The 12,393-nt window shown below is 45.6% G+C and overlaps 1 protein-coding gene across 17 annotated transcripts in view; it reads left to right on the plus strand.

The window, feature by feature from the left end:
• The window catches only part of TMC7 (transmembrane channel like 7), a 54,265-nt gene extending 42,180 nt beyond the window's left edge, over window positions 1-12,085 (plus strand). For 4 of the 17 annotated variants that reach the window (XM_023616249.2, XM_023616248.2, XM_070232237.1 and 1 more), the window contains 5 exons: window positions 893-1,079; window positions 3,307-3,437; window positions 5,931-6,086; window positions 9,597-9,675; window positions 10,205-12,085. In XM_023616249.2, the coding sequence (XP_023472017.2) occupies window positions 893-1,079; window positions 3,307-3,437; window positions 5,931-6,086; window positions 9,597-9,675; window positions 10,205-10,279 (628 nt within the window). In that variant the 3' untranslated portion in view covers window positions 10,280-12,085. Of the gene's footprint in view, window positions 1-892; window positions 1,080-3,125; window positions 3,438-5,249; window positions 6,087-9,596; window positions 9,676-10,204 lie in introns of all 17 variants that reach the window. The other 13 variants (XR_011424783.1, XR_002799299.2, XR_011424784.1 and 10 more) reach the window with 6 other exon arrangements.
• The last annotated feature ends 308 nt before the right edge of the window (window positions 12,086-12,393 follow it).

Here is a 12,393-nt window from a genome sequence, read left to right on the forward strand (position 1 = left end):
ACAAATAGAGAAGTCTGCAGAATAGTGAGAGTTCTGTTTCATTACCGTACCCCAACTCCGCACTCCTCAGAGGTGGCCACTGCTGGGTGGACCCAGCAGTCCTTAAAAATAAAAACATGTTTGCATAAATACGTGTGTAAGTAAACACACAGTCTTGCGGGAAGTGATCTTTACCCCCATCGATGGGATCATGGGACATCCATGTTGGTCCGCAGCTTGCTTTTGTTCCCCCAAACAAACAAAAGAGCGTGAACAGCTTTCCATGTCAGGACACGTGGATTTCCCTCATTCAGTTTAAGGGCTATATAATATTCCACTGTATCCAGAGCTTATAATTTGTCAGTGTAGCCCCGACTGACGGACATTTCGGTTGTTTCCAGTATTTGTGCTAATCCACGACAGTGCTACAGTGAACAACTGTGTTTGTTTATCTCAGGCCACTGGTCCTAGGGTTTCTGTAAGAAGCTTCTAGAATGCTGGGATGTCACATGCTGGGTGGTAAGGTCCTCATAAACCATTTTGTGTGTGGATGCGTGTTGCTGCTTGCGCTGAGTGGCACAGCCCCAGCACAGACCGGGCTCCTGTCGTTTACTGTCACCGCCACCTGGTGAAGTAAGTTGTGTTAATTCCCCCACATTCCACATGAGAAAATTGAGGCTCAAAGAAGTCAAAGCAGTTGTCTAAATTGATTTGGCTGGTAAGTTGTAGATCTGAGACTTGAATCCTGGTCTTGATGATTCCAGAGTTCACGGTATTCTGCATCTTCTGGACGTAGGACTAGCCGGTTTCCATGGGAAGTGTGTGTGGAATTGACCCTGAGTTTGTGGGCGTGGTTCTGTGGCCTTGGCAGACACTGGTAGTCCAGGTGAGAAATTGTCCTGTGTGTTCCCAGGCTTCTGGTGACTTACTGTTCCTCTTCAAAGCTGATCCAGTGCTGGGGGCAGCAGGAATTTGCCATTCCTGATAACGTGCTGGGGATTGTTTATGGGCAAACCATTTGCTGGATCGGAGCCTTTTTCTCCCCGCTTCTCCCTGCAATTGCGACCTTGAAATTCATTATCATCTTTTATGTGAAAGAGGTAAGGAGGGGAGGGGAGAGGGGGCTGATACCTGGACCGTTCTTGACCTTGTAAGGCACTGGGCACGTGTATGCTTGGCACCCACCCAACATCCCATCAGACGTATCAAAATCACATCCCTTATTTGATATGTTTTTATTCTAGAAAAAAGACTTTGACTGGATTTTCATGTTTATAATTTTGAGAGTTTTGTTAAGAACTGTTTTCCTCCTATGATTTAAATGTTGTTTTTATATTTAATGAAGAGTTGAATTGCAATTGATCGATCAATTGACAGTGGTACGTTTTGGTGATGTTTAACCAAACGTTTGTTAATTTAAATTTTGTCATTTTCTGTTCGTATTCTGGAGCCGGTACGTTTATTTTCGGGTCTCAGTTATTTGTGTTGGTCCTTGAACAGCTCACAGGCCCCAGGCATTGGGCCTGAACTAAGCACTTCACGGGTGAAGTGGCCTTGCAGATGACTCACTTATCTGGGCTTATTGACCGAACTTTCTTTATTATAGAGGCCATGTGTGCTCTCTATTCAACATGTAGGCAATTCAGCTGTGTGTACAGTAACTTCCATTCCTTCTTCCAGAGGTACCGTCTGTTAACAAGCCCAACGTTTATTGATTCCCACTTATGCTAAGCCCTGAGGATTCAGACATGGGAATAATAATAGTAATAAGAGTAATGATGATGATAATAGCAGGTGATGGTAATACCACGTGCCCCCACTGTGCTGAACACTTTACATAGATTATCTTGTAATGCTTACACCCACCCTTTGGAGGAGGGGCTGCTATCAACCATTTTTTATAAACTAGGAAGCAGAAGTGCAGAGAGGTTAAGTAACTGGTCCGAGGTCACACACTTGTGACTGTGTGTGTGACACACGTGTGACCCTGGGATTTAAGCCCAGGTTTACCTCACTCCAGAGCCTAAACTCTGAACTTGGCAAGTAGGGCCTTAAACTGGGCCAAACTTTCTACCTGGAGGTTTTGGCCTTTGAAAAATGTTTTGATGGTTTCCTTTGGGAACTTGAGTTGGCCGAGGAGGAGAGACGGATGTGAGAAAGCGCACAGGAGCTTTTTCCCTCTCCAGAAGATGTTGTTAGCCAGTGCTTTCCCGGGGTGTAGCACAGTAAGGGCAGCGTGGGGGTAGTGGAAGGGCTCACGGGTGCTGGACTGAGGTTGGACACCCCGGGCCCCACTGGCTGGCTGCCCCCCGACAGGACACCAAGTGTCCCTGGTACTCGGTCCCCTCTGGCCCACAAGATGGTCTGGCTACTCTGAAGTCAGGAGAGCTCGATGCCCTCCCAGTCATGTAGCTTTTTTTTTTTTTTTTTTTAAAGATTTTATTTTTTCCTTTTTCTCCCCAAAGCCCCCCAGTACATAGTTGTATATTCTTCGTTGTGGGTCCTTCTAGTTGTAGCATGTGGGACGCCGCCTCAGCGCGGCTTGATGAGCAGTGCCATGTCCGTGCCCAGGATTCGAACCAACGAAACACTGGTCCGCCTGCAGCGGAGCGCACGGACTTAACCACTCGGCCACGGGGCCAGCCCCCCAGTCACGTAGCTTTTTAAACTATTAAGGAGAAATTTTATGCTGTTCCTCTGCCTGGCCCCCTCCCCACTTGATATCTCCTTCAAGTCATTTTTTCTCTGAATGGAAATAGTTATTTTTAATATATAGGAAAAATAAACACGCTTGTAAGAAATTCAAGGAAAATATCTCTTAATTTGTTATATATTATTACAGATCTATTTCATACATAGTTAAACCTCTATAAAGAATACTTTTTTAAAAACTTACATGAGGTCACCCAGTGCGGAGTCCTGAAGTCTGCCCTTTTCATCTCTCAGAGCCGGGCAGGATTGAAGCTGCTCTCTCGTCCTTTCTGAGGGCTTGCTGGTCCTCCATTGTACGGGTGCCCTTTCACCTTTAAGAGACCCCCATTGATAGCTCTTCATGTTGCTTTCAGTTACTCCCTGTTATCAACAACTGTAGCAGTAAATATCCATGTGCATGTTATTTGGGGCCATTCTTCCTATTTTCTCATCAGGATGAATTCCCCAATATTGAAGTCTGGAGTAAACATTTTTCATTTTGGTTTATATTGCTGACGACCCTCCAGAAAGGTCATACCAGTTCACACGGCCACCGAGATGCGAGAACGTGCTCCTCCACGCCGTGGAAGCGGCACTCACCGCTCGTCATTGTTTCTCTGTGTCCCTCTGCCCCAGATGAGTCTCATTTACACCTGCACACCTTCCCCGAGGCAGTTCCGAGCGTCCAATTCTAATTTCTTCTTCCTGCTGGTGTTGCTGATCGGGCTGTGTTTGGCTATAATACCGCTGACGATCAGCATGGCACGGTAAATATGGCTTTGTTTTCTAGAACATTTCCTTGCTTCCTGACATGTCCCTCTCATGTTAAAGGGTCCATTACATTCTTTATTGGGTTTCCTCCCGGGGTTCCACCTGCAGGTCAGTCAGTCGCTCCTGGCTTAGGCAGGCCCACCCACGTTTCAGAATCTCCCTCCAGAAGCTGGAATATGTCGGTCACCTTCTAGAACTTGGATCTGCAGGGTTAGCATTGTTATTGAGAGCGCCAGCTGGGTCTGTTCTACCCAGCTCCCTTTTCCTAGGACCTCTCTTCTAGTCCCCGTGTGGGACTTCGTTTCTGATGATGAAAGAATACATGTTCTTTCTAGAGGACTTGGAGTGTAGGGAAAAGTAGAAGGGAATGTAGAGTCTGGTGTGCGGTTTGGAAAGACCAGAAATGCTCTGGACTAAGGATCAGAGGTTGAGGTTCACACCCCATTGATGCCACTCCCTAGTGGCATAACCATATGTACCAGAGGCCAGCAGACTTTTTCCTTGAAGGGCAAGAGAGGAAATAATTTAGGCTTTGCGGGCCGTATGGTTTCTGTAGCAACTATTCATCCCTACTGTTGTATCTTAAAAGCAGCCGTAGACAATGTGTCAACTAACAGGTCTGACTGTGTTTCAATAAAACTTTATTTATAAAAAAACAGGTGGTGGGCCAGATTTGTCACGTGGGCTGTAGTTTGCTAATCCCTGACTTACACTCTCATGGAATTCTGTTTCTTCATCTTTAAATTAAAATCCTTGAACTTGGAATCTGTCTCGCAGATTTTGTTATTTTTTAACTAATTTGAGTATATATATATTTTTTCTTGTTTTTTCTTGTTATAGTACTATATATTAAACATTTTAAAAAATCCAAACAGTACAGAAGGGTATAAATTAAAGAGAAAAAATTCCTCCTTATTCTCACCTTTTTGTCCCACTCTCCAGAGGTAACCACTGTGAACATTTTATGAATATTCCAGAAATTCATTATGAAAAATGTGTTTATTTAAAAAAAAAAACACATATGGAAGAGTGTTGTAATCCTGTTTGGCAGCTTATTTTTTTCACTTAACTTTATATTGTGCTCTTTTCCATGCCAGCAAATCAGAACTCTCATTCTTTTAAACTATTTTTTTTTTAATAAGAAATGCACTCACAGGGCACAAAATTTAAAAAGCATAAAAGAGTGGAGCGTGGAAATTCATTTTCCAATCCAACTTCCCAAGTACTTAGTTTCCCTCAGGGAGCCAGTCATCTCCTATGTATGTGTGTCTCTCAGTGGTTCTTTAGTGTTCCATTGTGTGACAGGAACATAAATCGTTCATCCATTTCCTTAAACAATTGAGGTTGTTTCCAGGAATTTTTTTTATCCCGAAAAATAGGGCTGCAGTGAGCCAGCCCTGATGGCCCAGCGGGTAAAGTTCAGCACGCTCTGCTTCGGCGGCCCAGATTCAGTGGCCAGGCGTGGAACCACACCACCCGTCTGTCAGTAGCCATGCTGAGGCGGCAGCTCACATAGAAGAACTCGAAGCACCTACACCTACAATATACGACTATGTGCTGGGGCTTTGGGGAGGGGGAAAAAAAGAGGAAGATTGGCAATGGATGTTAGCTCAGGGCCAATCTTTCCCTGCAAATAAATAAATAAATACATAAATTATTTAATTAAAAAAATAGGGCCGCAATGGAAAATTTTGTACACAGGACTTTATGATGTAAATTTAGACAATTCTTTGTAGGCCTTGTTTTCAATTTTTTTCCACTGTAATTAAAAAAAATTTTTCCCTACTTTTTATTTTGAAAAATTTCAGATCTATAGAAAAGTTGAAGAAACACCAACAGTGAAAACTCGTATACCCTTCACCTGGATGTCCCAATTGTTAACATTTTGCTACATTCGTTTTATCTGTCTTTATGCGTGCATTTTTTTTCATCCCTAAATATTGGGGCACACAGTTTTTAAGAATAAGAACATTCTCCTTCATACATATCCACAATAATGTCGTCACACCTAACAAAATTCATGCTAATATATTTCTGCCATTTTCAAATTTCCCCAGTTGTCTCAAAATAGTCTTTTATAGCTTTATTTTAAATAATGAGGTCTTTCGAGTTTCACCCATTGGTTGTTATGTCTCGTTACTCTCTCTTCATCTTTGATTCTTCAGAGAGAGTCCACACTAGTTTCCTCACCTCCAAATTACAGAGACTGGAGGATAGAATCCCCACATTCTGGGTTTGTCTGATTCTTTTCTCCCGGTGTCATTTAACTTGCTCTTGGGTCCTGAATTTCTTGTGAACTGGAAATCAGGTCTAGAGACTTGATGAAATTCCAGGGTAAGCATTTGGGGCCGGAATATTCTAGAAGGCCCATGAGGTCAAGCGGTCCCTCCCCAGTCACTGTTAACAAAGTCTTGTGGGCGTGCAGAGCGGGGGACGCCCAGCCCATGCTCCCCGCCTCTCGCTGAGCCCCGTGGTCTGTGTCCTGGCAGCATCCCTTCCTCGAAAGCCTGTGGGCCGTTCACCAACTTCAACACCACCTGGGAGGTGATCCCCAAGACGGTCAGCACCTTCCCCAGCTCGCTGCAGTCCCTGGTCCACGGCCTCACGTCAGAAGCCTTTGCAGTGCCCTTCTTCATGATCATCTGGTGAGTGAGAAGCACCCAGGCCCCTGCAAGGATTTCCTACTGAGGAAGGCGCACTCTTCTCCCCGGGGAAATAGGGGGTCACCTGCTGCCCTTGACAAGTTACTGAACCTCTCTGCGCTTCACTTTCCCATCTCTAAAATGGGCAAACAATAGTAAATCTTTCAGAGGTCATTGAGCAGATTCAGTAAGATCCCACACGTAAGGCACTTAGCCAGAGTCCTGACTTAAAAAAAGACCAGTAAACATTGCCTATACTTAATACTAATGATTATTCACAAAATCACTGGCTCTTTGAAAAAGGAACTGATTACTGGGCAGAGAGAAGAGCACCAGATTAGGAGCATGCCCTTGAACCTGGCTCTGCCGTCTGTCTATAAGCTGTGTGGCCCTAGGTCATCACATAGCCTCTCTGAGCCTCACTTTCTCCACCTGGAAAATGGGGATGAGAATGGCCCATACCTCATGGGGTTGTGAGAAGAAGGAAGTGCGGTGGCACCTGTAAAGCCCTTCATAAAGGCTGAGTCAATGACAGTGCTGTATGTGAGGCTGACAAGGGTCTTCGCTGCATGGCGATTCATTCTGAGTGTTAAAATAATTCTAAACACAAATGTGCATTGAGAGCTTACTTTGTCTAAGCATTGTTCTAATTGCAGTCCATTCTCATCATTCACGGATTCCGTATTTTTTTCTGTATTGCCAATGCACCTACTCGCTAAAATATTTGCAACCCCCAATCAATACTAGCAATGCTTTTTTGTGGTTATTTCTGGGCATCCGTGGAGGAGCAAAAAATTTTAGTCATCTGACACCCAACGTCTCCATCTATTCGGGCTGCTATAACAAAACATCGCAGATGCGGGCTGATCAACAACAGAAATTGGTTTCTCGCAGTTCTGGAGGCTGCAAGTCCAAGATCAGGGTGCCAGCATGGGTGGGGGAGGGCCCTCTTCTGGTTCCTGGAATTCTTATATCCTCACATGGTGGAAGGGGCCAGGGAGCTCTGTGGGGTCTCTTTTATAAGGGCGCTAATCCCATTTGTGAGGGCTCCACCCTCATGACCTGATCACCTCCCAGAGGCCCCACCTTCTAACCCCATCACCGTGGGATTAGGATTTCAACATGCAGAATGCTGGGGGGGGGGCAGACGCAAACGTTCAGACCATGGCATGCATGTCCCAGCTGAGGCGGAGCGAGGTGGCGCTTCTGCCTTCTCGTTTCAGCTCTCCTCCTGTAAATAAATATCCTCTTTGCCATCTATTTAGAGCCACGTTTCTTGTATTTTGTGCTTTGGGTTGGGGGTTTCACTGTGTCAAATGGTGCCCCCGTGCAGTGCTGAAGCGCTGTCTCGTGTTCCTGGTGCGAGAAGGCTGGGATGTATCTTACGAAGAACGTATCTGTGTCAGATGAGCTGCTTTCAGGCGTGAGTTCTGGTGCTGTTGGCTGTGAGCTGAATGTTAGTGAATCAGCAATAATGATAAACGAGGTGTCTTTAAACAGAGACAATATTATGTATTGATGGGTTGACGGAATGTTGTGACCTGAGGCTCGCCAGAGCCTACTTCTCTAGGGGCGTTGGTTCCGAATTCACTAATTCAGTGCTCATGGAAATTTATAGAATATCACTACCACAAAGCACTGGAATGGATGGTAGCATACACGTATTAACTCATGGAATCATCACAATTACCCTGTGATGTGTTATTATTGATGCGGGGTCAGTGAGCCGAGGAGTCGAAAGAAGGATTTCTTAGACTCTCAAGATCTGGCAGGAGTGCTCTTTTATTTAGAGAATAGTGTGGAATAGCATGAGGACAGGACCCATGGGCAGTCAGAGCTTCTGCTGCCGCTTCTGCTGCCCCCGCTGGCATGGGGACAGCACCCATGGGCAGGCAGAGCCGCTGCTGCTGCCCCCGCTGGCATGGGGACAGGACCCATGGGCAGGCAGAGCTGGTGCGTGGGGACAAGACCCACGGGCAGTCAGAGCTCCTGCTGCTGCCCGGAGTTGAGGGTTAGGGCTAATTTTATAAGGTATGGGTACGTGAGTCATCTCTTCACAAGACAAAGGAAAGAACATGAAAAAAAAGTTAAAATGGTATCAGTGCAGGTGGGGTCTGGTCATTGGGTGATCCCATGACTTTTAGACAAGAATCAAATCAGATTAAGTAAAGGTTAGAAAGGTTAGAAGCCACCACCCCAAACCAGTTACATGAGATTGCCAGACAGCAACCAACCTAAGTTCTTGCCTTCCCCATTAAGAGTTTCTAGGGACAAGGTCATCTCTCTTCTCCTTCCTGGTACAGAGAGGGAGGCACCTTTTACAGATAGTGATTTACCTTACAAATGTAAATGTGTCCCAACAAGGGCAAGTTCCATTCCCCAGAGCCTCCTTCCCTGTCCCTGTTATCAAAAGCAATCAGCCCCAAACAATCCCGATGCCAAAGAGACATATCCTGGGGCGGCCAATTTCAGGTCCCTACAAGGTCATCCCCCTCTTCCTTCACAAATGCAAATGTCTCTCAAAAGGGCAAGCAAAATTCCAGTCCTCGGAGCCTGCTTCTCATGTGCAGTTTTAAAAGTAACCAGCCTAAAATCCTCATCAATTATTACAGTAAAGCTCTGCCGTAAGGCAAGAAGTGGGCCCAAAAAATTCATCCGTTAAAAGCAGGATACCTTTTGATGAGATTAATAAAATGGCTTAGGGAAGCGGTGCAGCCAGCCGGCCTGGAATTCTGAGGACCCTGGGGATCCAGCTGTTCCATCCTCCTGGGTTCACCCCAACTGTGGTTTGGCTGGCGCCATCTAGTGGTGGTGAACTGATCTGCCTTCAACATCTTTGGGGGCCATTCTTGTCCTAGGCCTTGGGGACTTCCAGAAGAGTGTGACAGATATCGTGATTCCCGTGGCTCTCATCTCCTCAGCCCTCTCTGGAGAGAGTGGATGGGAAACCACCGCCCCTTCCCTGAATGAGCATGCCTGCTGTCTTCCTGGGGGTTGCCCCCCACTCCACTTGCCCTTCTCCCCAAAGATAATGACTCCAGCCACCCCCATTTGAGATATGGGGCTGCACAGAAAACAGCAGCCAATTGCTTTTATTCTAAATTGTACTATCTTAGGCTTGTTATCACTGGGGTCTACTATATGTTATCCCCATTTTACGGATGAAGAAACTGAGGCCAGAGAGGTTCCACAGTGATCATCCACAGCCAGTTCATTCCATGCTGAGCCGACTTTCTGGACCACCTCCTTTTCTGTCCCCTATCGTGTCGGGTGTGCCGGGAGAACATCATCAATTTTTAGTATTAACTTACAAAGCAAGGCATGAATCGGTCTCTGCCGCCACTGCCAAATAAAACCCTCGGGCTGTTTCTCCCTCTGCTTGGGAGAGATGAGGGTTTTCTTTGTTTCTAACAAAAGTGAGACTGTTGCAGGCTGAATGAACGTGGCGGGTTGTTTTTCCAGCGGCCTCAGATGGCATCAGCTCCCTCGTGACCTCTCTGCCTTCTCTTACAGCCTTATCATGTTTTACTTCATCGCCCTGGCCGGAGCGCACAAGCGTGTGGTTGTCCAGCTCCGAGAACAGCTGTCCCTGGTAAGGAAGAGCAGCAGGTCCAGAGGGTCGTGGCCTGGCACCGTTACCCAGGACACAGAACGCAAAGTGGCGCCTGTCCGGGGGAGCGGGTGGAATGCTGCTGCCCCCTCTCACCACCGTCCTCCAAAACTCTGCCTTCGGGCTCAGTCTCCTCCAGCATCATTCATTCACTGACTCGCCCATTCCTTCAGCATTATGTCTTGAGCACTGCGCCAGGCCTCGGTTGGGGTCACAGCATAGCCTCAGGGCTCTGCTGGGAAGTTTCGGTTTAATTCTGAGTGTGATAGGAAGCCCTTGGAGGGTGTTAAGTAGGAATCTGATGTACATTTTAAAAAGATTATTGACCACTTTGTCTACAAGGGGCAGTGGAGGGGACGAGTTAAAGAGGCAGACCAGTCTGGAGGCCAGTACCATCATCCACTGGTTAAGGATCCTTAACCCCGAGTCTGATGGAAATTTATTAGGTCGAAATAATGACATTTGTTTCCAAAGAAATTGAATGTGCTTTTGAACCTATTTCTTTTTTTAGGAAAGCCGTGACAAGCGTTATCTAATCCAGAAACTAACAGAAGCCCAGAGGGAAATGAGGAACCGACTAGACTGAGGGTGAAGATGCTGCTGCGTGTCACTTACAAGCTGACCCAGGGACCTGCCGAGCCTGCACAGTCCATCTGGGTTTTGAGCAGGAATTTTAAAATATATTTTTCCGGAGTTCAGTCCTTTTCTGAAAGTGGTTCCATATGTGCCGCTGCGGTGGCCGTGTTTACGTAACCCAGCCCCAGTTTAGGGCTTTAGCGACTTAGAAAAAAGCAGGTTCGAAACCAAGCCTTGCCTGTAGACCAGCCACTCAGTGAGGACTATACCAAAAAACCGACATAGGAGGCGGCTGAAGCTTTTACAACTAAAACCGAGGAGGAGAGACCTGTGATATTGTCAATAGCTTATTTGTGTTGTCTTTTCAAGTTAACTGTAGGGGTCGTCCATTCATGGGGCTGGGTTCTTTCTTTTGAACCAGGTTCTGGAGGTTTAGGCTGAGAAATGTTCTGAGAAGTAGAGGCCCTTTTGAGTGGTTCTGTAGACTGATTTTTTTTTTTTTTGGATGAAGAGAAATCCTTGAATCGTGATGTTTGGAACAGATGGGAACATGGAGAGGGTGGTTATGTAATTTCAGCTTCACGGTAGTAACGTGAGAGAGAAAGGCAGTCCTGCTGTGTGAATCAGCGGTCCCTAAGGGGCCTGGGTGAATCAGCCTTAGGAGGATGGAAGTTGCTGGATGGGGGCCTTGAGTTCTTAGCTTCCTGGGTATTTTGCTGCAGCCTCATGACTCGGGGCAAAGCTGCTCTTCAGGCACTAGATAGCCGCAAGCCTTCAGTTCTCTTGTAGTCCTGAGTGCTGAGACTTACCAGAGAGCCCTGTGCCACCAAAATTGAGGCGAGGTCTGTGTCTCCATCTTCCAAATGCCCTTTTGCTTCCTGCACTGAGGTCTCCATTTCTGAAGGACACTTAACATTTCAGAGGCAGGCTGGAAAGTTCTGCTGAATATCTGAGCTGTGGGTTTCTATGCATAAGTGTTTGGGGATGTGGGTTGCAGCATCAGAGCAGCCTGCGCCAGTATACCAAACTGAGACGAGTGCTGGCATCTTAAATGCACGTGTGTGTATTTTTAAGGACTATTGTTTGTTTTCTTGCGCTTAAAGTTTTTAATTTTATTTTACAAAACACGCAGGGTCTCTCTTATGATTTCCGTTACAGGAAAAACCATATGCGATAAATACCTCATCAGACACTTACCCGAAATGGATAGCTCTGGACCTTTGAATGGAAGCCTAAGTTATTGTTTAATGTAATCTGTTTTCATTTTAATATCTTCAGGATCTTTTTCAAAGTACTACAGTTTTGTAATGGATCATTCGAGGCTTCCTTCCATCGCTTTTCTTCCTTTCACTGGCTCTAAACCTTTCCTGGGGGGCGGGGAGTAGCCTAGAATTCAGAGTTGAGTGCAGGTTGGCGAAAGCTAGTATCATGGAATTTTGAGTAACCAAAAGTTCACTCCATCCTCACTTTAAAAAGAAGTTCTAATTGTTGGCATTTCTGCCTAGTGCCTTTATGTATTTAATGTTCTTACCTTTACACGCTTCTGAGGTCAGTCAAGTTTCCTGTGTGTGTGTGTGTGGGAGAGAGAGAGAGATGGAAGCTCTATTTTCTTCCCCTATTATAAAACTGATACTGAAATATGCTAATATATTAGTTTTCGTTAAATGCTGCTAATTGGCGTACCTCTTGAATGTTTTTATATATTTTGATAGCTGTAATAACTTAAGGTGCTGTCTGTGGAATTGTTAAAGCGTAGCTCTCTCTAACAAATGTGCATTAAAACTACTGATTAAACCGTGTCTTGAAGGTTTTAAAACGTGATCGTGTGTGTTTGAATCCTCAGAGGCTTCTCGTCAGCAGTCAAGTGATCGTGGAAAACTCTAACAGTTTGTAAAGTTGCTCTTTGCCCTTTCCTAGAATCAGAGAGAAGAAAGAAGCGTTTAATTCTAGAAAATCATTAGATGGGTGCTTGTAAGACTCCTTGACTCTGTTGAAGCCGAGGAGGGGTTGTATTTCTGAGCCTCTCCTTTTTTTCCTCCTTAATATCTTAAAGATCTTTCCATAAAGTAGCTACCTCCTTCTTTTTAATATCACCGGATATTCAGTTTGTTTTCAGCCCCTCCC

Source organism: Equus caballus, chromosome 13, assembly GCF_041296265.1.
Source record: "Equus caballus isolate H_3958 breed thoroughbred chromosome 13, TB-T2T, whole genome shotgun sequence".
Classification (NCBI taxonomy): domain Eukaryota; kingdom Metazoa; phylum Chordata; class Mammalia; order Perissodactyla; family Equidae; genus Equus; species Equus caballus.